At 39.0% G+C, this 27046-nt stretch overlaps 1 protein-coding gene across 2 annotated transcripts in view; it reads right to left on the bottom strand.

Moving 5' to 3' along the window:
* The window catches only part of LOC126470111 (cell cycle checkpoint protein RAD17), a 135425-nt gene that overhangs the window by 16851 nt on the left and 91528 nt on the right, over positions 1-27046 (bottom strand). For both annotated transcript variants that reach the window (XM_050097715.1, XM_050097716.1), the window contains exon 10: positions 24035-24174. In XM_050097715.1, coding sequence (XP_049953672.1) covers positions 24035-24174 — 140 coding nt within the window. The remainder of the gene's footprint in view (positions 1-24034; positions 24175-27046) is intronic.

The following is a 27046-nucleotide window of genomic DNA, read 5'->3' as shown; positions in this document are numbered from 1 at the left end:
GAATTAAAAATAAATAAATTATTGGAAAATTTTTTTATTATATAAAGATGAAAACCACACTTAAATATTACTTTTCTACATAGTAGCCATTTAAATTAAGGCACTTATTGTAGCGATGGACGAGCTTGGAAACTCCTTCGTCGTAAAATTCGGCCGCCTGCGCCTTCAACCACGTGGTTACCTCTTTTGGGACAGAAAAGGTGTGATTGTTGTGGATTTCCTGGAAAGAGGCACTACAATAAACTCTCAAAGGTATTGCCAAACTCTGCACAACCTCAGAAGAGCAATACAAAACAAGCGCAGGGGAAAGTTGGGCTCAAAGATCTTGCTGATTCACGACAACGCCCGGGCCCACATGGCAAATGCCACTCGTGAAGTTCTCGAATCTTTTAAGTGGGAGTTGTTTCCTCATCCGCCGTACAGTCCCAACGTGGCACCGAGCGACTTCCACTTATTCCCAGCAATGAAGAAGTGGTTGGCTATGCAGCGTTTTGATGACAACGCACAGCTTCAAGAAGAGGTAACCACGTGGTTGAAGGCGCAGGTGGCCGAATTTTACGATGAAGGAATTTCCAAGCTCGTCCATCGCTACGATAAGTGCCTTAATTTAAATGGCAACTATGTAGAAAAGTAATATTTAAGCGTGGTTTTCATCTGTATATAATTAAAAAATTTTCCAATACTTTATTTATTTTTAATTCCAAAACGTAATGTACTTTGTGGATAGCCCTCGTATGTATCCAGTAAACCATTTTAAGATACCAAAGCTCTTTAGTGATGTAATTAGATAAAATCCTTTAAACCTATGTGAAACGATAAACCACTGATAAATTTTTAGGACAAATTGAGACTTTCATTTGCCACTTTGCATATTACAACATGCACAAGATAGACTCTCCACTGCAAGTAAGAAAGGGGTAGTTGAAGCTTCTCATGAAAGAATGACACTTGTTACTGCACAATTATAATACATGACTGATAGATGTTGCTTTCAATGAATAGAGTTTACATATTAGGATAATTACTAAGTGTTCAACATTAGGCAACGTGTACCAAAAAATTAAGGCCACATTCAAATGACCACTTGACAACTCATAGCAATTCCAGTAAATGGACTGTATATTCTACACATTGGAATATACTTTTTCTAATGATTCTACAATGAGAAAATAGTTGATTAAACCCAATATTGCACCATAAAAGGCATGTCTAACTAGTGGCTTCGAATGTAGTCAGACATAATGGGGAGAACATTTTACTGTAGGATTAAGACTTTACATTTGTAGTACCTACATTTGTAGTACCATTTGCAGAAACAGAGATAATTTAAAAAAAAAAAACACTTTTCTGCTGAACACCTATCACTCTCAAGCAAATAAATTTATGGAAGAATAATGGACAGGTAGTTCATGTAGACTGGGACTAAACACAGTAAATGATGTTCTGTGTCACCATCTGTTATGTTTATCTGCATACTGTCCAACAAGATACTACATGATCTACATATTTCTTATCACGCATACATGAAGCAGAGATGGGTACAACATTGCTCAAGGTTGTTATGGTGGAGAAACTCTTACTCTTATTACAGTAATATGATTTTCCCTCCATTATGAGATGAAAGGTCAATGGCACTAAATGTATTTTATACAAATCCTTACAGTAACTCTGGGGTTCCATATAATATCAGAACACATGCTGTACCCCAGCTTGCTGATAATACTAAGTACAGAACTGAAGTGATTACCAGCAACACATCTAAAAAGACTAACAATTCATAAAGCAGTTACAGTCTCATACAAGCTTAACAATCCAAACTGTTTATATGAATTCACACAACAGTCCATTTGTGACATCAGCAGACCATTGCCTAAGATTGCGAGGTTATGTCAACGTATACTGTGGAGCTTATAGTGTGGAAGAATTGGTGCTGTTTGTCGTACTTAGCATTGAAACCCACAAATTACCTAATATCAATCCTCATCCTTTCCTGTTAAAATTGTTTCCTTGCCTCTGAATTTCTATGGACTCCCTGTACATCTTAGTGTAGTAAGCACCAAATGTTGCTAACACCATGGTGTCAGAGAAAAGAATTTGGTGGTTCTCTGGTCCCACTGCACGATATGCTACTGCTGATTTATACATCTTGCCCAGGCAACAGTTGCTTTCGTGTTCCTTAGGGTGGGTGTTAATGTTCTTTTTGTGGCTCCTATGTACATTTGACCAAAAGTGCATGGGATTTTAAATACTACACTGTGGCACATGGCAGCTGTAGGTCCACTGCAGCGTCCAAATATTCACACACCTTAAACCAACAGGAAGGGTGCAAGAATATTTGAACACTGTAAAGGACCTACGTCTGCCACTTGCCACAGCAGCGGTATATAAAATCCCTTGCACTTGCAGTCAAGTGTACATAGGAACCACAAAAAGAACATTAACACCCACCCTAAGGAACATGAAAGCAACTGTTGCCTGGGCAAGATGGATATATCAGCAGTAGCATATCATGCACTGGGACCAAGGAACCACCGAATTCATTTATCTGACACTATGGTGTTAGCAACATTTAATCTTTACAACACTAAGACGTACACAGTGGTCATAGAAATTCTAATGCACAGAAACAATTTTACCAGAAAATAAGAAGGATTGAAATTGGACAAATTGTGGACCTTAGTGCTAAACGAAACAAGTGGTACCAGATCCTCCCCACTATAAGCTCCATTACATTGGCACAACTCCGCACTCTTAGGCAGGGGTCTGATGATGTTGCGAATGGCAGTTGTGTGGATATATATGTAAACAGTTTGTAATGGAACTGACGAATAGACGTCATTTTATTTTATGATACACTAATAGATGTCACTTTATTTTATTATTCACTAAAGTCGTGTTATAAAAGCTTTTGCTTAAGATAATACTAAGTTAGGTGTTGCGATCAATAATCGATATTGGAATTGTATGTTCTTTGTAGCTTATGACCGTGATCTTTGGTTTACTACGGGCTTTCGGCCACTTGTGTGTTGGCCGCGGTTGAGTGTAGTTGTGCATATAGTTCTTGCAATAAATGTGTTTGATACAAAGAAACCGTGGAATACTGCGTCATTTTTCGATAGTCCAGTAATAATTAAAAAACCCGCACCTTTTTCTTGGACCCAAAGCAGCCAAGGAATCATCGCCTAGACAACAAGAAGCCACAAGGACAACGCAGACACAGCAGCATCAACAAAGGAGACATCATGGCCAGCTCTACTAAATTACTTTACAGCCATTAGCCACACCGTAACGGTGTCCTTATGGAGTTAACTTTTCCTGCACAGTAGAGCTGGTTCGTGACAACTGGGGGCTCGTTGCTGGGATCTAGACATTTATATGTACTGGATTGACGAAATCTGTTGTGCAGAAGTCTAATGACCACGTGGTACGAAGCAGTAAAGTGGACTGACCACACGCGTGAGGACCAAGACTGAAAAGATAAGTACATTTGTTTAGTGCTGTTTTTTTTTCTTCCTTTTATTATTTTGTGTGTGTGAAATTTCACGAAGATGACCATTGTGAAAGAGAAAAGTGGTGCGGAATCTGAACAGGAGTGTGAAAATTTGTTAGTCTTTGGGGACGTAGACATACCGATAAAAACGGGAGACGAGTCAGTCAATGAAACGGATCAGAGCCTTAATTCCTCAGAACGTGAGATGTCGGACATTAAATTACTGTTACAAATGATGAATCAATCGTTAGTTTTTAATCAGACTGTTGCAGCCCGCTTACAAGCTAATGAAGAACAATTGCAAAGCATGAATCAGACTGTTGCAGCCCGCTTACAAGCTAATGAAGAACAATTGCAAAGCATGAATCAGACTGTTGCAGCCCGCTTACAAGCTAATGAAGAACAATTGCAAAGCATGAATCAGACTGTTGCAGCCCGCTTACAAGCTAATGAAGAACAATTGCAAAGCATGAATCAGACTGTTGCAGCCCGCTTACAAGCTAATGAAGAACAATTGCAAAGCATGAATCAGACTGTTGCAGCCCGCTTACAAGCTAATGAAGAACAATTGCAAAGCATGAATCAGTCGGTCGCGGACAATTTTCGGGTTATAAATCAGAAAGTGTTGCGTCTAGAGGGAACTATGAACAAAAAATTTGATAATGTCTTAGTTTGGGGTAATAAACTTCGCAACGATATTTTAAAGATATACAAGAAACTTAGCAAGGCAGAAACAAAGATTTTAGTGGTAGAATCTAAAGTGGGAGAAGTAAATTCTAGTCTGAGTAACAAAATTCAGTCTGTAAAAAATGAACTGGTCACAGACAGAGAGGAAAATGCAAAATGTTTTGTTAATGTTAATAATCAAATAGATACAGTTTGTGTAAATGTAAAAGCTATGGCAGTAGATCTTGAAAGTAGAGTAGACTCTAAACTAAATGTTGTGAATGATAAAGTGAAAACAGTCAGTAACACAGTAAAACTCCATGAGATTGAAACTAAGACAGATGTTAGTGAATTAAAAAGTACAGTATCAGAGTTAAACCAAAAGTTTGAAATATTTAGCAATGATGTAGCTAACAAAAATTTTTCTACGAACACATGTACCTTATTATCCAATATTCCAGTTAAAAACTTTTCTAATGAGTGTAGTTTGCATCCTGTTGACTTTCTGCAGAGTTGTAGAGACAACTTTTTGCCCAATATGAGTGAAAGTTTCAAAATTAAGTTTGTTAAAAAATTTTTGGAGGGAGAATCTTTGTCATGGGCCAATCAAAATTTTTCTATGGACATGTCTTTTGCAGAATTTGAAATTGAGTTCTTAAAACGGTTCTGGTCTGAAACTGAACAAGCCAGGATAAAGAGCGAGTTCCTAAATGGGCCAAATTATAGAGAAACACAGGGGACTATGAAACAGTTTTGTAAGAATCAACTGAAGAAACTTGTACATTTGAGTAAACCCTTCAATGAGCTCACACAGATAGATCCTTTGAAGAGAAGGTTGCCAACAGATGTGCAATGAGACCTAGTGTATGGACCAGATGACAACACTGAACAATTTCTTAACTATGTAGACAAGCTTGACAGGATTATAGACAAAGTGGGGAAACCAAAAAACTATTTCAATCACGCACAAAGAGGTGGGGATCATAGTTGGGGAAACACTAATTTTAACAGGAGGGAAAACAGTAGGCCCAACAACCATAGTGTTCATCATAGGGAACAAAATAGTCACAATATTAATAACAATTTCCATGCAAGGGAAAACTATAATTTCCATTCGAGAGGACAATCTGGGAACAATTGGAACAGAAGTAATTACAGGAATTCTGAAAACAGGAATTGGCGTGAACATAGTGACACCAGGGGTCACAATGCTATGGGAAGTCCTGAAGCAAAAAACTAGTGTACGCTCCATTGTCGGTCCACAAGGTAGGGGCAAAAAGCATAGATAATAGAAGGACCAATAACAGTGACTACATTGCACCAAGAGATACGTCTCAAGTAATAAGTAGTTATCTTATGAATGTGTACTACCCTCTAAACACAGTACCTGTTAAGAATGAACACATTGATTGTAATAAAGAGCCAGAGAAGATATTTAACTTAGTTGAATTTTATGAATGGGCAGAAGCTTATAGTTTGTCAGAGGACCTGCAGATTAACAATTTAAATAATCTAGGAATTGATGCACTGATGAGGGAACCACGTAAGCAAATTGTCGACACTGATTTAACGGGCAAAGAATTAAAAACACCTGGGTGTGAAAGCAACGTTTTAAGTTTTCGGGAGAGAGAGGTTGATGATTGTAGTATGTGGGGAAATGAAGATTTAATGATACATGATGATGGTGAAAAATATTTTGTTTGCTTGAAAGAGGAAATGGAAGCATTAGGTGTTGTGGGAGATACTGATATGCATGTTGTAGATGTACCCAAAAGTGTTATTAACAGTTTAAGTGGTGTTAATGCCAGTGTCACAACCAATAGCCTCTGTAATCCAACATCTTATGAAGGAACCTGGGCAGTTGATAAAGATTCCCTGAACAGTGAAACTGACTGTGCAAGTAGGCTACCATGTACAATGAACAAAGGTGAATTATTTCTTTATAATATGTGGCTAAATAGTGATGCAATTAAAAATGATAGCAATTTTAGAAAAATGATTCTTAATATGTCTCAAATTTTATATCCTGATTGGTGGAAAAACACTAAACATATTATTGTTGAGCAACTGAAGGATAAATACCTTAGTGGTGAACAATGTTATATGGGTGAAAATATTTGGATTGAGGAAATTATAAATGCAAGTGACAGTGCTAATGATGTGTGTGTTAATGTAATGACCGTAGATAATAAAGGTGACAGTAATATAGGTACTTGTAAGTCAGAAAGTCATTGTTTCAGTGAAATTCAAAATGATTTATTGTATGAATACGTTCAGCCTGAAAAAGGTGGTGACATAGGTAGTCCGTTCATTAGAGCAAAAGTTGGTACCTGGGAAGGCAAGTGCCTTATAGACACAGGGAGTCAGGTGTCAGGAATATCTGAAATTCTAAGCAAAAAGCTGAAGTGCGAGAAAGATTACATTGAAATGCCAGTCATTGGGGTGAAAATAAGAGGGGCTACAGGAAAACATAGTAAAACTGTGAAAAGACAAACTTTGTTATCTTTTACAATTGAGGGAGTCACATTTACACATGGATGCCTAGTTATACCAGGCCTCGGTGAGGACTGTATTCTCGGGATGTCATGGATTCGGAGTGTAGATGCAAGATTTGACTGGGGAAGACAAAAACTTATCATAACAACACCAAATGGGGGGTGTATCTCCACCAAATTTGTCAGATCAAATACAGTTTTGTGTAATGATAAATTTAACACTATAAATCTTGTAAAGGAGAAAAGATATGTTGACAAACACATAACGGAGCTAGATTTAAGTGAAGTAGATTTCAACACTCTGGTAAACACTAAGATTTCAGAAGCTAGCGGTCTAAATGATGAGCAAAAACAGGAACTAGAGTCTTTGTTATGGGAATACAGTGATGTCTTTAGCAATATTCCAGGGAAAGTTAGGGGTTACGAATGTACTTTGCTAGTAAGACCACATGACCCATTTTTCATAAAACCATATGGTGTGCCCATAGCAAAACGTACAGCAGTTGAGAAAGAATTACATAAGATGGAAGTGTGTGGCATTATTGAAAGGAGTATCAGTGCTTATAATAACCCACTGGTAGTTGTGTCAAAAAGGGATAAGACTAGTCTGAGAAAGTTAAAAGGTGACACAAACAAAAGTTTTTCACTAGAAATTTTGTATATAAAAAAATTGTCTGAGTTTGACACAGTTTTGTGCCCTTGAAAATGTTTATTATTTGTCTAATATGTATTCACTGTATGAAGTGTTTGCAATGAATTTTCTGTGTAATATGCTAGCCACGTTAGTTTTTGATATTTCTGTATGTTTATGCAATTTGATTGAAGTTTAATAATTTGTGTACTTTTAGTTTGTGTAACTCTCACACCACACTTGTTGAGATGCCATTTAAAATGCAAGCCACTAATCTGCACTAAATCTGTCTTGCAACAATTAAGTTTTTTAAATTTGTTACTCTTAAAGGCAGAGTCCTAATTACTACACACTTAAGTGCTTGAAATGTCCACCTCTACAAGGAGATAATCATTTTCAGTAAACCACATGAATTACTGTATATTTCTCTCTCAACCACTGCAAATGCAAAGGCAGTAATATTTTTTAATTTTGATATATACATACCATTCCAAAACTTTCATCCATGATTCTACCTTTGCACTTTTACTGTGAATATGAACCCTCGGAACAAACAATTGAACTTTTTTATCCTTGGAGTAATGTCTCTGTGATTGGATATTTTACACCCAATATGTTAATGCATTTGTATTACATGTTTATAGAATTTATTAGTATTTAAAGAATCTTTTTTGACCAGTTCATATCTGTGTAGTATTACTCAGACAGATACTGTAAACTTCTCCCACTAGATAAACATTACCAGAAGGTTAACTATGTATCCTAACCACGTACTTACATATAAACATTATGTAACCAAAAGGTAATCTCTGTATGTGATTTTTAGATAACATGGCATTATAGACAACAAAGCAATACAAAGAGCTAAGCTTTGAAAACAGACGCACTGCAGGACAAGCAGGAATCAGACCTTTTAACAGACGTCACCAATGTGCAGATGGTCAATGTGGGACAGACTGTGAGTAGTGTGAAAAGTGGGCACTTAAAGAAAATAAAACAAGCCTGCAGTTAAAAGTTACAGTTTTTCAATGGTCTCATGTGAAGTGCTAAAACACTATGGACTCTTCTAAGTGAAAATTGTGAATCTTCTTTCGTATTTCATTTACCCTAAAGTTAAAAAATTGTATGTTTTCCTTTACTAAGTATAACAATTTCAGTGTTAGCATAACTCAAAGGAAACAGTCCTATTAAAAATTTTAATTTATTTAAAAACATATTCTTGGCAGTTCCATTATTCTGTTGTCAGAATTTTGTTCGCATGTTCATACTTACAAAATTCTTGGGGGGCTATTGTAATGGAACTGACGAATAGACGTCATTTTATTTTATGATACACTAATAGACGTCACTTTATTTTATTATTCACTAAAGTCGTGTTATAAAAGCTTTTGCTTAAGATAATACTATGTTAGGTGTTGCGATCAATAATCGATATTGGAATTGTATGTTCTTTGTAGCTTATGACCGTGATCTTTGGTCTACTACGGGCTTTCGGCCACTTGTGTGTTGGCCGCGGTTGAGTGTAGTTGTGCATATAGTTCTTGCAATAAATGTGTTTGATACAAAGAAACCGTGGAATACTGCGTCATTTTTCGATAGTCCAGTAATAATTAAAAAACCCGCACCTTTTTCTTGGACCCAAAGCAGCCAAGGAATCATCGCCTAGACAACAAGAAGCCACAAGGACAACGCAGACACAGCAGCATCAACAAAGGAGACATCATGGCCAGCTCTACTAAATTACTTTACAGCCATTAGCCACACCGTAACGGTGTCCTTATGGAGTTAACTTTTCCTGCACAGTAGAGCCGGTTCGTGACAAGTTCAGTTTGCTGAGCTTGATAGTGACTAATTTTTCTTAAGCTTTTAAAGCCTCTGTTGATGTCTAGAGCACTGGAAGATGAATGTTAGGTGGAGAATTGTGCCTCGGACCATGACCTAAATCCCTTAAAACAAACATCAGCAATAATGCAAATACTGGCCATGAAAGCCTGCATTCTATGAAAAATCCGAAGACCACAACAAGCTTCAAACAAACAATAACTTTTTTATACACCAAGTTGGTGTAACAACATGGCACAAGCTTTGTTCTTTGAGAGAGCAATGTTACAAATCCAGTGCTGGTCATTGAAATTGCTACACCTGAAGGGTGGCATGCAACAAATGTCAAAATGGCATGAACTGTCCTACATACTTCGATATCAAAAGGTCATAATTTGACAGCAGAAGGATCATAAAGATTGTGGTTTATTGTTATATCATAAAGCTGCTTGCACTAGTCAGAATCTCAGGACTGTCCTGCAAATATGGAATCAATGGGTTCAGGACCACCACACTCAGTGACATGCATTTTCTCAGTGGATGTGTGTTACTAGTACATGGGAGAACCACACATTGTTCACTCAGACATGCAGGATCATACCATCACATCACATACCTCAAATCAGAAAATGGGCTCATTTGTAACAAGATGAGAGTGTGTGATCAAATCTGGAGCACAACGGATTGTCAGCATGGCAACCATCATTGCGACTTCCCTTGATCTGGCAGAATATGGGTGCGCCAACTTCGGGGCACCCAAAGATGATATTGAACACAGGAGTGGCACCAAACCTTTCCACACAAGGCCCAGTTTTCTGTGTAGCATCATGACGGACAACCCATTTACAGAGGCTTCGAGAAGAACTAACATTGCCAGACTGCACTGATCATTGTGATACAGGCCAGCACCTGGTATTATGGTATGGAGTGTTACTGGGCACACAAAACTACGACTTCTGGTTAGTATACCCAGTAATTTGTAATGCAGCCATTACATTTCTGACAGGGTGTATATGTGGACATTTCCCAGTTATAACTACACTTTTTTTGGGTGAAAGTACACTATTTTCTGGGTGATAATCCACTACACCCCAGGTGAAAGTGCATTTTTTTCTGTGTTAGGTGACAATATACATTTGTTTGGAGCTCTAAAATTTATCAATCCTTTGGTCCTAAAAAGGTTTCCTACACTGGCATAGAACTTAGAGGAACTGCCAGCCAAAAATTTTTTGGAAAGATCTTTCATGTGTGGCAATGTGTTCAGTGCATATTTTGGTATTATGAAAGTATAAACACGAAATCCGCCAAATAAAGTATGGTAGTTTGTGAACACAGAATGCCAAATTATCTTCAGTGCGATGCCCATGCTACAATATGGAAACAGAGTCTGTAGTAGCGCTCTGAGTGGCCTGGCAGTGGACTTCAAATTCGGAAGAATATGGTGCGACAATATGTATTCTTGCTTTGTGAAATACGACTACTATGATATTTTTCAGCAATAAAAGCTAAGCTTTCACATATAATACTGGTCATCAAATTCTCTCCAGCATTTGCCTTGATTGATTCAAGAAAACCACAGAAAACTTACACCTGGACAGCTATATGGTGGTCAGAGACAGCTCTTTTAGCACAAGAGTTCAGTGTGAGACATGGCAGTGATATGGTACTTCACTGACCACTCTCATTTCCAAATGACAATGTTACATAAGCTAGTAAGTAGAATAGGAGAATAATTTATGGCAGAACATATCCGTAATATGTGCTTTGTTCAATTTAAAACTGATTGTTTCTAGCAGCATTTAAATCTGTAATTTGGATCACAACGGATACTGGCAGAAGTAAAGCTGTGAGTACTGGGCATGAGTTGTGCTTCAGTAGCTCAGATGGTAGAGCACTTGCCCGCGAAAGGCAAAGGTCCCGAGTTCGAGTCTCGGTCGAGCACACAGTTTTAATCTGCCAGGAAGTTTCATATCAGCGCACACTCCGCTGCAGAGTGAAAATCTCATTCTGGAAACATCCCCCAGGCTGTGGCTAAGCCATGTCTCCGCAGTAGCCTTTCTTTCAGGAGTGCTAGTTCTCCAGGTTCGCAGGAGAGCTTCTGTAAAGTTTGGAAGGTAGGAGACGGATACTGGCAGAAGTAAAGCTGTGAGTACCGGGCATGAGTTGTGCTTCAGTAGCTCAGATGGTAGAGCACTTGCCCGCGAAAGGCAAAGGTCCCGAGTTCGAGTCTCGGTCGAGCACACAGTTTTAATCTGCCAGGAAGTTTCATATCAGCGCACACTCCGCTGCAGAGTGAAAATCTCATTCTAGAAACATCCCCCAGGCTGTGGCTAAGCCATGTCTCCGCAGTATCCTTTCTTTCAGGAGTGCTAGTTCTCCAGGTTCGCAGGAGAGCTTCTGTAAAGTTTGGAAGGTAGGAGACGGATACTGGCAGAAGTAAAGCTGTGAGTACCGCGCGTGAGTCGTGCTTCGGTAGCTCAGATGGTAGAGCACTTGCCCGCGAAAGGCAAAGGTCCCGAGTTCGAGTCTCGGTCGAGCACACAGGTTTAATCTGCCAGGAAGTTTCATATCAGCGCACACTCCGCTGCAGAGTGAAAATCTCATTCTGGAAACATCCCCCAGGCTGTGGCTAAGCCATGTCTCCGCAGTATCCTTTCTTTCAGGAGTGCTAGTTCTCCAGGTTCGCAGGAGAGCTTCTGTAAAGTTTGGATGGTAGGAGACGGATACTGGCAGAAGTAAAGCTGTGAGTACCGGGTGTGAGTCATGCTTCGGTAGCTCAGATGGTAGAGCACTTGCCCGCGAAAGGCAAAGGTCCCGAGTTCGAGTCTCCGTCGGGCACACAGTTTTAATCTGCCAGGAAGTTTCATATCAGCGCACACTCCGCTGCAGAGTGAAAATCTCATTCTGGAAACATTTCCCAGGCTGTGGCTAAGCCATGTCTCCGCAGTATCCTTTCTTTCAGGAGTGCTAGTTCTCCAGGTTCGCAGGAGAGCTTCTGTAAAGTTTGGAAGGTAGGAGACGGATACTGGCAGAAGTAAAGCTGTGAGTACCGGGCATGAGTCGTGCTTCGGTAGCTCAGATGGTAGAGCACTTGCCCGCGAAAGGCAAAGGTCCCGAGTTCGAGTCTCGGTCGGGCACACAGTTTTAATCTGCCAGGAAGTTTCATATCAGCGCACACTCCGCTGCAGAGTGAAAATCTCATTCTAAATACTGTGATGTTTACAACCAAAACTAAAGTGCCGAATTGGCAGTTTTCTTATTTATACTTGCGTACTATGACAGCATAGAGCATAACTGATGCACAGGATTAAAGATCTCTACAAAACACATCGTATTTCGTACTGTTTGTTGTGCAAAAGTTTCAGGAAATGTGATGTCAATGATTAAAACGGTTACTGGAATGGGGTGAGGCAGAAGTGGGATATTTTTGTTTCACATCAACACCGCACTTTGTTACATGGGAAATTAACTGTCATTTTATGATTATACACAAACCTTTGCCTTGGGGAAAAAACGAAGTCAAAAACAAATTTCAATATTCAATAACTGTCAGTTACAAAATTTAACAAACTGTCATCTACCCATTTATAAATTTCTTTTATACAGAAAAACGCCAAATTTTGTAATATTTCACAAAACTGCTGATTTCATGTTATTTCACTAAAAAATGCCAATTTCATTTTACAATTTTTGTAAAATTTTCCTGTTGCTAATAATAATGTGAGTGATACTTAAAACTAGAACTGACTGAATCCATTGTTTTCATTTGGTTATTTCCATCATTACTATCATCATTGAGTGGGGAGGGGGACTGAACCATTTCTAAAATCAAAGAGGTGACTGACCAGCAGTTTCAAGGTCTTATCTGTGCAGTCACTGGGAGAAATCAACAACTGGTGGAGACACAGTCTTACTCTAGTCTGTGTAAGCAGGTTCAAACTAACTTCTTCAAAAAAGGGTAAACTGACATAACAGTAACAATCTAGCAACATTCTTCTAGTTTCCTCGACATGCCATGCAAGGTGTTGCAATATGCTGTAGTGGCTTTTCTCACGAGCAGTTGTGTCATACGCCTTAGTAATGAGGTGGGTGATGCAGATCCTACAACCTTGAAATCAACCTGACCAGTTTCTACTCTAGTAAAATTAGAGGAATATTTTCAGGAACACTTGCTATAGCTTATTTTCTGAAAACTCATGATGTGTTGACTTTGTAACATGAAAAACTGGAAGATAATCTACATTTCAGAACAAAATTCAGTCATTAGCAACTTCCTTTCCCTTGTGCAACTTGTTGCGAATCTCAATCAGCGACAAGTACAAATTAAATGTATTAGGACTTATTCAACATGAGAGGCAGCTAGGTGTACACTCCGGTACGGAAGCATTGTGACAGTATCTGTCAATGATACGGGCCAGTGCCAATGAAGCGGTGCCAGGAGACAAATAGCATTACATGACTATCTGGATGCTGTAGCCGAATGCATAACAGGGATAAAAGTAGCTTTCTCACATCACATGACAATGGAAATATATGAAGTACGTGGTCAGACTCCAGGGAGGAGGCATAGAACATTCTAGAAGCTTTCCGTGATGCACGAAGGTAGTATAAATAAGGCGTCAGGAGGACCCTATAGTCAATCAAGATCTGCTGAGTATAACGACGCAAGCTCTGTGTCGTTCTACAGCAGAAGTGGGAACTTAGTACGATTTGCTAGCCTTGGTTCTGCATCAACCAGGGAGATAGATACCAGAGTAAGAGATTCAACTGACAGAAAGTAGTGCAAGATAGTGCCAGTAGTGATTCTCAGTTATCAAACTATAAGGGCTCTTATGAATTCTACCCTGCAGCAATAATCACTCCTCACCGAGTTCCGTATCCTGCACCTTAGCATTAGCTTGCTCCTTCTAGCTGTTGGAGTTGCAGAAGCTGCCTGCACCTACTTCTACTCTTCGAGAAGATCTATCGAGGTAAGACTCCTGAATCCAATTCATGTCAATCTCACTCCCTCTCGAGACACAACAGGGGCAGAAGAAAATTTGGTGCCAAGTGTGGGGTTTAACTAGGTGCTCATCTAAAGGGACATAGAAACTCAGGGTACAGGAATAGGTGCAAGGGAAAGGAGTAACAAAGAATGAGAGGCTTGGGACGGAGAGCGGTTACAGACGTGGGCCAGCAGGTCCACAGTTTGAGACGTGACAGCAGCAGCAGCCATGGGCAGACGCCCACAGTTCCCGAGGTATCAGCGACAGCGACCGTGGGCAGAGGCCCACTGTTCCCGAGGCAACATCGACTACAACTGTGGGTGAGAGGCCCACCATTCCAGACAGCAACAGTCGACACGAGAAGGAGGCTCGCAAACCACCAGCATGGCATCAGCACAGCCACAGGTTCACAACAACACAGCATGCAGCATAATAAAATAAGATGTTAGTGAAAATGACTGCACCCGCCGAAACAACCATCAACAGTGATGGTGATCTATTATACTTGAGCTATAGTGAAGCAACTACGTTAGTACCATGGAAGTTTGACGGAGACCGAGAACAACTCCCAGAATTTTTAGATAATTGTGGTAATGCCTACGAACTGGTAGAACCTAATTCTAAGAGACTATTCGTTAAGTACATTATAGGACAAATAACAGGATCAGTCCGTAATAAGCTTATTGTAAGGGACCATACTGAAACCTGGCAAGAAGTGAAAGAGACCCTCACCGAAAAGTGTGCTAACAAACGGACACTACACTATTTTGCATGCAAAACATTTAATAGCCGCCAAAATAAAAATGAGAGTGCGGTTCAATGGGGAGCCCGGGTAGACTCCATGCAATTCTATTTCAGCAAGGCCATGTGAAGAGTAATTACGGCTGCAGAAATTCCAGGCAGTTGTGCCTCAATCAGGAAATTGGGTGGAGCAGTCTTTATACAAGGTTTATTTCATGATGGGATAAAAACGATAGTACGGGCTCAGAGAGAGAAAATAATGCTGTCTGAAGCAGTAGATTTGGCATCAACTGAGGAAAGCGCAATTCAATCCGAGAAGGCAAAATACCGGCATACAGGGTATACGAATCAGACAGGGAAGAAAGGATGTTACAACTGTCGAAAACTGGGACACGTAGCGGGAGAATGCCGCGTACAAGTAAGTAAATTTAGTCAAATAAAACATGATCAATCGCTACCAATGAGAGTTAGGTTACCAATAGAAAGAATAGATGTTAGCAAATTCCACAGGAATGGGTCACGTGGAAAATGTCCATTGCCTGTAAGGTCCTTGAAATGTAACCAAACTGGACATTCTCCTCCATGTAATAGAGTGAAACTGGTAACTTGCTTCACATGCCATCGTACAGGGCATTACGCCAGCGATTGTAACGAAAGTCATTGGGCAACAGCCGGGAAATGAACCGCGAACATAATGCAGCAGTCCCATTACATTGCAACAGGCATAATATGTGCAGTAGACTGCATTGGAAAAAATGTCACATGTTGAAAGTACAATTAGATATGGAACACAAGAAGTGTGAGGATACAAAACGGGAAAATGCTAGAATAAAAGAGGAAAACCGTCACTTGAAAACGAAAGTGTATTGCGTAGAGAATGAATTAGATGCTGCCAACAAGCAGATGGAAGAACTACAATGGAAGGTAGATAGTCAGCAGAAACCAGCTGGAGATTTAGGGATCAAAAGACAAAAGGGGAAAGAAAAAACGGAAGAACATAGAATGAGATTTTCACTCTGCAGCGGAGTGTGCGCTGATATGAAACTTCCTGGCAGATTAAAACTGTGTGCCGGACCGAGACTTTAACTCGGGACCTTTGCCTTTCGCGGGCAAGTGCTCTACCAACTGAGCTACCCAAGCATGACTCACGCCCCGTAGGAGGCGAGATACTGACGTGAGGACAGGGCATGAGTCGTGCTTGGGTAGCTCCGTTGGTAGAGCACTTGCCCGCGAAAGGCAAAGGTCCCGAGTTCGAGTCTCGGTCCGGCACACAGTTTTAATCTGGAAGAACATAGGTTTACCCGAGAAAAATGGGTACTAACAGCCAGAAAGGGGCAACCAGTACCATATTCGAAATACGAGGAATGAAGCCTGCAGGGGCTAGCAGCAAACAAAATCACGATCGGTGCCAGAGAAGAATAAATCATAAAAGTGCGAGCATCAAAAGTAAGTGGTCAAGGAAGCAATAATTCCGCAATAGGAAGTGAGGCAGGGCGTGATTATCTCCGAAGCCATAGTAACGGTCCATGAGGGAACTTGTATTACCAGTGTGGTAAACACTGGCGAAGAAGAGATAAACTTCGAGACGCCGGATGTGTCTGCAGGGGAAATGCCACCTCCGAGTAGTTATAGAATTAGACAAGCATCCGCAAGAACAAAAAACGTAACTCAGTCAAGGCTCAGCATGTTAAGGGAAAACATGCGAATAACACATTTAAAAAGTGAGGAAGAGCAGGCTCTCGAATGGATGTGTGTGGCTTATAAGGATGTATTTTACTTACCGGGAGATGTGTTAACTCATACGACAGTAGTTAAAGATAAGATACCATTAATATTGGAAGCAAAAGGAATGGTGATAAACCAAAAGACTGTACAGAATACCGCAGGCGCAGCAAGAAGCATTACAAAAAGAAATAAACAGAATGTTAGCTGATGGAATAATATCCCCTAGTACTAGTTCTTGGAATTTTCCAATACTATTATTGCCTAAGAAGCCAGATGCCAGTGGTCGGCAGAAATGGCGAATTGTAAATTGAATGAAATTGAATGAAATTTCGTTAAATGTGGTCTACCCCCTTCCCAGAATTGACGAAATACTAGACAGCTTGGGAAAACAAACTATTTTTCCACGCTAGATCTAGCAAAAGGATACTATCAAGTGCTGATAGATGAAGAAGATCGAGAGAAAACCGCCTTTAGCACACCCAGAGGCCATTATGAATACAATAAAATGGCCATGGGACTAAAAACCGCGCCATCAACATTCCAGAGGTTAATGAATATGTTACTCAGTGGAGTACAAGGCAACCAAGTTTTCATCTATCTTGATGATATAGTAGTGGTGGGTGCCTTGTTAGAAGAACATAATGCACACCTAGAAAAAGTATTTGAGCAGCTAAGACAAGGAAATTTGAAGTTCCAAGTCGACAAATGTGAATTCCTAAGAAATGAGGTAACTTTTCTGGGGCACGTCCTAACCGAATCTGGACTACAACCAGATCCTACAAAGATAAAAGCCATAAAGAATTGTCAGCAACCCAAAACAACAAAGCAGTTAAAATCTTTTTTGGGACTCATTGGGTATTACAGATGTTTTATAAAGAATTTTAGTAAAATGGCAAAACCACTACATGATCTATTAAAGAAAGAAATTCCATTCAAGTGGGGATCCAGCCAAGAGGAGGCATTCCAGAAGTTAAAAGAGAAATTGATTCGCCCACTGATATTACAGTACCCGGATTTTGATAAAGAATTTATAATAACTACGGACGCCAGCAATCATACAGTCGTAGCTTGTATAAGTCAAGGACAAATAGGGAAGGATCTACCAGTAGCTTTCACCTCACAAATGCTAAATAAAGCAGAACAGAATTACAGCACAGTAGAAAGAGAATTACTTGCGATTGTATGGGCTGTAAAGTATTTCAGGCCATATGTATTTGGTAGACAATTTAAAATTGTGACTGACCATAAGCCTCTTGTATGGCTAGGCAGTGTATCAGACCCATCATCCAGATTAATGAAGTTCAGATTAATGAAGTTCCGATTAAAACTAGAAGAATATGATTACCAAATATTGTACAAAGAGGGAAAACACAATAAGGTGGCAGACACATTATCACAAATTAGGAGTGTACGAGAAGGAAAGACAGAGAGAGAAGACGAAAGCCCGGGAGAAGCACACATTACGACCAGAGAGACGTTAGAGGACACCCAAGGCATAGAAGAAACAGCACAAACTGCACTGCCACCGAGTGACATGGAGATCACTTTAAGCCAAGAAGAAAAATTAAATATCTTAAAACAAATGCACGAGTCACCAGTAGGGGGACATCAAGGAATGGGTTGAACATATGAATGAGTGAAACAATACCGCAGGTGGCCTGGGATGAAGGCCGATATTGAAAAATTCATATGTTCCTGCAAAAGTTATCAGAAAAATAAAATTACACAAGCAAAGACTAAACAACCGTTGGAAATAACTCCGACGCCAGAGTTTATTTTCGAGAATTGTGCCACTGACATAGTAGGGCCAATGACACAATCAAATTCAGGAAACCGATACATCCTGGCATTTCAAGATTCCCTAATGAAGTTTGTCTAAGCAGAACCAATAGAATGGCAAGATGCAAATTAGTGGAAAGTGTAATTTTGAAATTTGGTATACCAACATCCTTATTAAGCGACATGGGACGTAACTTTTTAAGTGAGCCAATGAAAAGGGTATGCAAACTGTTAAAGACTGAGAGAGTACAAACAACAAGCTACCACCCTCAAACGAATCGGGCTCTAGGACGTACACCTCGTACGCTAACAGAAATACTAAGAAATTTCACAGCTAAGGATCAGGCAGATTGGGATACTTAGCTACCCATTTGTGACCTTTGTATTCAACGCGTTAGCACACAGTAGAATGGGATACTCACAGTTTGAATTTTTTTTGGAAGAAAATGCAACATTCCGGGAATACTGCAGAAAAAAACCGAAAATGTAGTGTATAATTACATTGACTATGCAACAGAAGTGTGGCAAAGGATGCAGGCATTGCATCAAGAGGCCAGGGTTAACACACAGCGACGCAAAGAATAAAGCAAAGAACAATACGATAAGACACAAAACCAAAAAGTATTCAGAAAGCACAATCAAGTACTCTTATTTGACAAAAGCGTCAAGGAAACTCGATAGTCAATGGAGAGGACCATTCACTGTCATAGATGTAAAAGCACCAAATGTGGTAATAAGAATAAAAGAGAAGAAGTGCATAAAAGTACATGCCAACAGACTAAAAGAATTCTTTTAATTACAGATGATGGCTGCACACATAATGTGGAGAGTATTGATAATCGGAAGCATCGCAGTGGCCGAAGTAACGGAAGACGAGATACTTACAAAGGAAGTGCGGGTGCAGAAATTCCATTCAACACCTGGTATCTACTACGACAATCAAGGAACTGTACACCTTTACGGCACGACATGGAGAATAGTGAGTTACTTCAACCTAAAGGCATGGCATGCTAAATTTGAAAGCACGAATCAGGCACTCACCAGGGCAGTGGCAAATTGCATAACGAAATTACAAAAGGCGAGACTGAGTACAGTAGAATGTGAGCATGCAAACCAAACCATAAGCTGACATAGCGGGAAGATAGAGGTGGTAAGGAAGTTAATAGATCAATTAGCCTGACATGAATCAAAACATACAAAAAGAGGTATTATGAATTTCAGAGGTGAAACACGTAAAGTGTTATTTGGCACATTAGACGAGGACGTATCATTTTTCAGGGCCAAGATAGATGTTCTAGAGGAACAACAGAGAGAATTGTGAAGGCTATCCAAAGAACAAGTTACCATAGTAAGGGCATCAATTATGGGGTTTAATCAAACCATAAATGCGATAACTAAAAACAAAGAGATTATCTAGAATGGAATACATAAATTGAGCAAAAATATAGAAGAGTTCAAGAATAGCACGTATAGGAAAATACAGTAGCGTTGAATTTGGTAACAATTATGGAACAATTGGTGCAGTTGACAACCATATTTAATGAATTAGAAAGGGAATACGACCTGTTTATATCGGCAATAGGAAATGCCCAGAAAGGTTTGTTGGAACCACACTTGATAAATCCCATTCAAGTAGTAAAATATTTAGGGCTAATTAAAAATGAATTAAGAGACAAGAAGTTTCCAATCAAACTCACTGAAGACCATGGGTATCAGTTATTATGCGTAATAGACCTAGATGTATTCTTAGCCGGCAATACTTTAAGTTACGTCTTTAATGTTCCACTAGTGGATAGCAGTGAGTACTCTCTATATAAAATATGGTCTTTACCTGCAGTACATGATAATAGTAAGAGGTTATTTACATAAATCACCCCAGAGAAAGAGTTTCTCGTGATCGACGAAGCAAAAAGACAGTACGCACAAACGGGAGGAGACCAACTAATATGTAAGACAATAACCAAAAAGCACCAGATATGTAAGCATAACTTTGTATTAATGTCGACTTACAATCATGAGAGGTGTGGAGCCAGACTGCTTCAACCCTTCAACAAGATAGCGAAAGATTGCAATCAAAAATATATCATATTGAACGAAAGTATCTGGACGCAGATACGGGGAAACGAATGGTTATTCGTAGTCACAAACGAAGAAGGGTTGATGATCCTATGTAATGACTCGCCACCCTCAGATCTTATAATCAAAGGAACTGGAAAGTTATGTTTTAAGAGTAAATGTAAGGGCTATGGTGCACAGATAACATTACAGTCAGAAAGAATAATTCGTACTAATACTAGTGAAAGGGATATAGCCCCCCTTCAAGTATATATGTTGATTGTTGTATAGTAGACGAGGAGAAGCAGAAAATATCAGACATACCAGTAATGTTACCATTAGAGCATATGGTACGTCACTTAGACGAGTCAAAAGCAGCCGGACATAAGATAGACGAGCTGCAGGATGAAATTGAGTCTCAACAGCGAACCACCTTTCGAGGATGGTCAATGAGTACGTATTCCCTGTGGGGGTATACAGGACCTGTAACACTAGTTATAATTCGTATTACCTGTTGTTTATGCATATACTGTAAGCGCTGTCATAAGTGTAGGCAACAGCTGTGCACACTGAGTGGAAGGTATTGTGCAAATATTTGCATAACGAACACTGTTAATAGTAGGAGCCCAAAACAGGAGGTTATAAAATGTAAGAACACACGTGCATCAAAACTTGAACCGGATGCAGAAGATGAATTAACCACTATTAGTTTCATAGACCACCTAAAGCAAGGAGAGAAGACAGTCACCAACCTTGTCCATAATGTCAAGGGCTCCCACCCCCATGGTGGAATCCCCAAGAATGCGAACAGATAAAAGATAATGTTGATTGTAAAAATAAAAGGTACTATGAAAAAGAAAAATCAGCAAAAACAGTATGAAGAAAAATTTAATTGATATGTATTTAAAAAGAGTAATTCATGTATTATATAAAGAGTGATGAATGTAAAAGACAAATTCTAATTTCCAATGTTGTAATATGAATTTTGTGTGTTAAAAGACACCATGTATTTTGAAGGACGTATATATCGTACAAATGTCTAGAACTAATAAATACAAGAGAAATGTTCTGCTGGCACTGAAAGAGAGAAAACAGAAATTTTATAACCTCCGAGGACAGAGCTTATAAAATTTCCCCTGGAGGAGGGAGGTGTTGAGAATTTCAATCAGCGACAAGTACAAATTAAATGTATTAGGACTTATTCAGTGGGAGATGCAGCTAGGCATACACTCCAGTACGGAAGCATTGCGACAGTATTTGTCGACGATATGGGCCAGCGCGACGAAGCAGTGCCAAGAGACAAATAGCGTTATGTGACTAGCTGGACGCTGTAGCCGAATGCATAACAGGGATCACAGTAGCTTTCTCACATCACATGATGATAGAAATACACCAAGTACATGGTCAGCCTGCAGGGAGGAGGTATAGAACATGCTAGAAGCTTTATGTGACGCATGAAGGTAGTATAAATAATGGGCCAGGAGGACCCTATTGTCAGTCGAGATCTGCTGAGTGTAACGACGCAAGCTCCATGTCGTTCTACGGCAGAAGTGGGAACTTAGTACGATTCACTAGCCTCGGCTCCGCAGCAACCAGAGAGATAGATTCCAGAGTAAGAGATTCAACTGACAGAAAGTAGTGCCAGATAGTGCCAGTAGGGATTCTCAGTTATCAAACTATAAGTAATCTTATGAATTCTACCCTGCAGCAGTAATCACTACTCACTGAGTTCCGTATCCTGCACCTTAGCATTAACTTGCTCCTTCTAGCTGTCGGAGTTGCAGAAGCTACCCACGCCTACTTCTACTCTTCAAGAAGATCGATCGAGGTAAGACCCCTAAATCCAATTCGTGTCAATCTCACTCCCTCTCGGGACATGGCAAACTGATGACTGAATTTTATTCTCAAATATATATCACAGTTATGAGAAAATAACACCTAAGAATAAAATCATAGCTACTCTATAATTGAGTTAATGTGCAACTTCACATTCACATAGCTATCTCACTGAACACCATTCAATTTTCTTTACTGTCAGTTTTATTATCACAATTGGTCACTCTTATAAATTGAGTGGGTTCAGGTGGTAGCCACTGCAAAGTTCATCAAGGAATTAGTTCCTAGTAGTAGGAGAGCATGCTAGCAATAGAGAATTATCTCATGGCAGTAATGTAATCTTTGTAAATAGGATTTGCACATTGTTTTTATTTGTGTTTATAGTTATTTCAAGAGCATTGATTTAATTGTTTTATTTACTTTGATTTCCTCAGAGCTTTTTGTATGGTCTCTCTATTTATACATTCTGCTGGCAGAATGTAATTTTACTTGGAAGTTTTGGATTATGAAATGACGAAGGGTAGTCATGGAGATTTAATTATCACATCAAAAAAATAAAATTGTCTAATTAATTTTTTTTCAGGTACATGTCTGCAGTTCTTGTACACAGTGAAATCCTTGTGCCACAATGCTGTAGCATGCCACTAGAGGAGCTGAAAGAAAATGGTGCAGCCCATTGAGAAACTGGAATATCATGTGATAGTTCTGCATCTGAAGGGAACACTAAAACAGTGATGCCGAATAGGTGGAAGCTTACAACAAAAAATATATATATACCATTATATGATACAGTTTCTAGGTGATGCAGATGCTTATAGGGTGATCAAACAAGTCTGAATGACATTTAATAAAGTGGAAGACCATCTCTCTGTAAAGAACCAGGGGTCGCCAGAGAAGTGGAGGTCCTGGTGACTGAAGATTAGTGTGTTGCAGTCAAGGTGACAGTGGAAAAAGTGAAAAATCAGTCATCGATCATTTTTCAAAATCTTGCACAACATTTTGAAAGTAACAGATGTCACTTCTCTCTTTGTTCCAGTCACATTCATTCAAAACACCCAACGAACTAAGGCAGCAACAAAAACGGTGCAGCTGTGTCAGGGTAATCCTCACGCAACGTGATGCTGAGGGCTTTTTTCTTTTGGAAAAGGGGGGGGGGGGGAGGGGAGGAGAAGGAACACCATAGTGTGGTGCTAAAATGTTATGCCGAGAAGGAGCAAACCATTACAGGAGCATACTACCTAAATCTCCTGATGAGGTTACAGGAGGCTGCCAAGAGAAAGTATCTCTGGAAGCTGTCCAAGGGAGTGTTTTTGCTCCATGAAAATTCCCGAGCTAATTTTGCACAGGACAGAGACACACAGGCTGCTTCCTCCCATATTCTCCAGACATCCTTGTTAAAACGTATCATAAAACCTGCTCAGATAACAGCATCAACACAAGTTGGCAGCCCTGCTTGTGTCAAGTGATAAGTGTAGATTAGACAGTGATGAGATTCTTGATGATATGGATATCAGAAAACAAAATAATACAATAAATAATTACAGAAGACTTTATAGACTACTATCCATTTAATAATCACAAGTAAGACAATTCCATTGTCTTGGATGAGGGTGGTGGGGAGGAAAATAATAATTTCATTTCCATATTAATGAAAAAGATTACAAGTATCTCTACCAAAGGCCAAATGATAATTCATGAACTACTGTAGTCAAGCTTCACCACAACAAAAGAAAGAAGTGATATTTAACTGCACTACAAAACAATTTATTACAAATTATAAAAGAGGTTAAAAAAATCTCATGTAACTTACACAGGCAATGAAATTATGTTTTTTGCAGACAGACCAGCTTCACCTTTTAACGGTTGCCATTTCTTTACAACATTGTGACATGAGGTCATTACTCCTCCAACAGCCAACACAAAGCCAGCATCTTCCGAAACAGGTTTCTCCTGAAATAAACAGTAAATGACTAAATCAAGAAAATTGAATGATGTATTTTTTATAACTAATTATCAGATACCTAACCTATTCTTGTCTACAATTGAGTAACTCAGTAAATATAAGTGAAAATTTTGTCTAATACTCTGCACTTATTATCAGCATAATAATTCACATGACACATAAATCAACACAAAAAAAAAAAAATCTGGTACGTCCATTGTTGTGACTGATGGTCTGTATGACTTTCGCGTTCACTTATGTAATAAAATGAAACACATGCAGCAGTCGTTATGATGTTATTTTTGTACAAATTACAACCAGTTTCAGCGACTCAATACGCCATCGTCAGGCCTATATCTATAAGCGATAATTATAGCACCTCGACTTACCAAATATGCAAATACAGAGAGAGATTAAAAACAGAATAAGAATCAAGGACACTACTGTGGTAGTGAATTTACCAGCAGATATATCAATTTTCATGTACCTAAAATAGAATTATATATAGTGTGCCATAACGAATTTTCACTCTATACATTGTACAAATGTATTATTTAAAATAAAATCATTAATTAAATATTCTATAATTAAAAATTGACCGGATAGATCATACACTGAACTGTAAAATCCTGAAGTAACTTACCAATCTCTACTAAAAAATGGCAGATGTATGAAAGAAACTACACGCCACCAGGAATAAGTAAACCAAATAAATATGCATCTATGTGCAATTAGTCCTTGAAAAAGGTTGGTTGGTTTGGGGAAGGAGACCAGACAGCGAGGTCATCGGTCTCATCGGATTAGGGAAGGACGGGGAAGGAAGTCGGCCGTGCCCTTTGAAAGGAACCATCCCGGCCCTTGAAAAAGGACAGCATCAGCAGTGTCTAAGCATCAATACAAGTGAAGCTATCAAACTGACACTATAAATATATTTATATATAACGTCAAAGTTATAAAATGCTGAGGTGCAAACTGTAGAGGAGCACACATATTTCATATGGATAAAGTGAGTGTCCAGAATGTATCATATGACCAAACATAGAAAACCACCAGTGTCATAACATATACTGAATATATAAAAACCCCAACAAGATGTTAGTCAGTTTGAACAACATTCATGTTTGAATGTATCCATATATCGTTTAGTGTCATAAAACAAATATCAAATGAGAACTACTGTCTAACTCATACAAATGTCATTAACTAATAATATACATCCACATAACACATAATATCCATACATCATATGTTGTTGTTGTTGTTGTTGTTGTTGTTGTTGCTGCTGCTGCTATGGTCTTCAGTCCAAAAATTGGCTTGCTGCAGCTCTCCATGATACTCTATCTTGTGCAAGCCTCATCACTTCCAAGTAACTACTGCAATCTACATCCTTCTGAATCTGCTTAATGTATTCATCTCTTGGTCTTCCTTTTGAGTTTTACCCCTCCACACTTCCCTCCAGTACTAAATTGGTGATCCTCTGACGCCCCAGAATGTGTCCCACCAACCAGTCCCTTCTTCTAGCCAGGTTGTAACACAAATTTCTATTCTCCTCAATTCTATTCAGTACCACCTCATTAGTTACGTGATATACCCATCTAATCTTCAGCATTCTTCTGTAGCACCACATTTCAAAAGCTTCTATTCTCTTCTTGTTCTAAACTGTTTATCATCCATGTTTCATTTCCATAAAAATACTTTCAGGAAGGACTTCCTGACATTTCAATCTATACTTGATGTTAACAAATTTCTCTACTTTATAAATGCTTCTCTCCCAATTACCGGTCTACATTTTATGTCCTCTCTACTTTGACAATTATCAGTTATTTTGCTGCCCAAATAGCAAGACTCATCTACTACTTTAAGCATCTCATATTCTTATCTAATGCCCTCAGCATCATCTGATTTAATTTGACTACATTCCATTATCCTTGTTTTGCTTTTGTTGATGTTCATCTTATATCTTCCTTTCAAAACACAATCTATTCTGGTCAACTGCTCTTCTAAGTCCTTTGCTGCCTCTGACAGAATTACAATGTCATTGGCAAACCTCAAAGTTTTTATTTCTTCTCCCTGTAATTCTTACTCCAAATTTTTCTTTTGTTTCCTTTACTGCTTGCTCAATATACAGAATGAATAACATCTCAACCACTGCTTCCCTTTCGTGCTCTTTGACTCTTACAACTGCCATCTGGTTTCTGTACAAATTGTAAATAGCCTTTTGCTCCCTGTATTTTACCCCTGCAACCAGTAGAATTTGAAAGAGAGTATTCCAGTCAACACTGTTAAAAGCTTCCTGTAAGTCTACTGTATCCAACATTCTAATGAAAAATTTGATACCAACAAAAAATCATATTATACCAAATAATGTGTCTGTAACCCACTAATCCTATCCAAACAAAGCAATCAACAATCACAAAAAAGACCTCTCCCTACATCCTCTCTCAAATATGGCCTGGATATGTGAAGATAATACTTATGCCATAAAACAAAACATGGAATACATGTATGGACCCAATATATACTACTCAGTAATGTCACAAAAAGGTGTAACTGCATAAAACAACCACTTGTATAATATAATGTCAGCAAATGTCACAGGCATTAAGGCTGTAAGACTAATTAGGGGATGGACAGATGAATGTTAAGGTGGTTACCCTGTACTAAATATACCCACTAGAAAGCATACCCAGACCATTTACATCATACTACACCAAAAACCGTGGTATTAGTTTGTGAGGATGACCACCTTGGGATTTGTATCTTCTGTGTATGATATGACATAGGTGGCTTTCTACATTTGGTCTTTCGAAATTTTCTTGGGCATTCATTTTATGCATATGACACCTCACTTTAGCAATTTATAACTTCAACATGACCTAT

Source organism: Schistocerca serialis, chromosome 3, assembly GCF_023864345.2.
Source record: "Schistocerca serialis cubense isolate TAMUIC-IGC-003099 chromosome 3, iqSchSeri2.2, whole genome shotgun sequence".
Taxonomy (NCBI): Eukaryota; Metazoa; Arthropoda; class Insecta; order Orthoptera; family Acrididae; genus Schistocerca; species Schistocerca serialis.
Note: the sequence above shows the minus strand (reverse complement) of the source record. Positions and strands in the feature narration are given on the sequence as shown.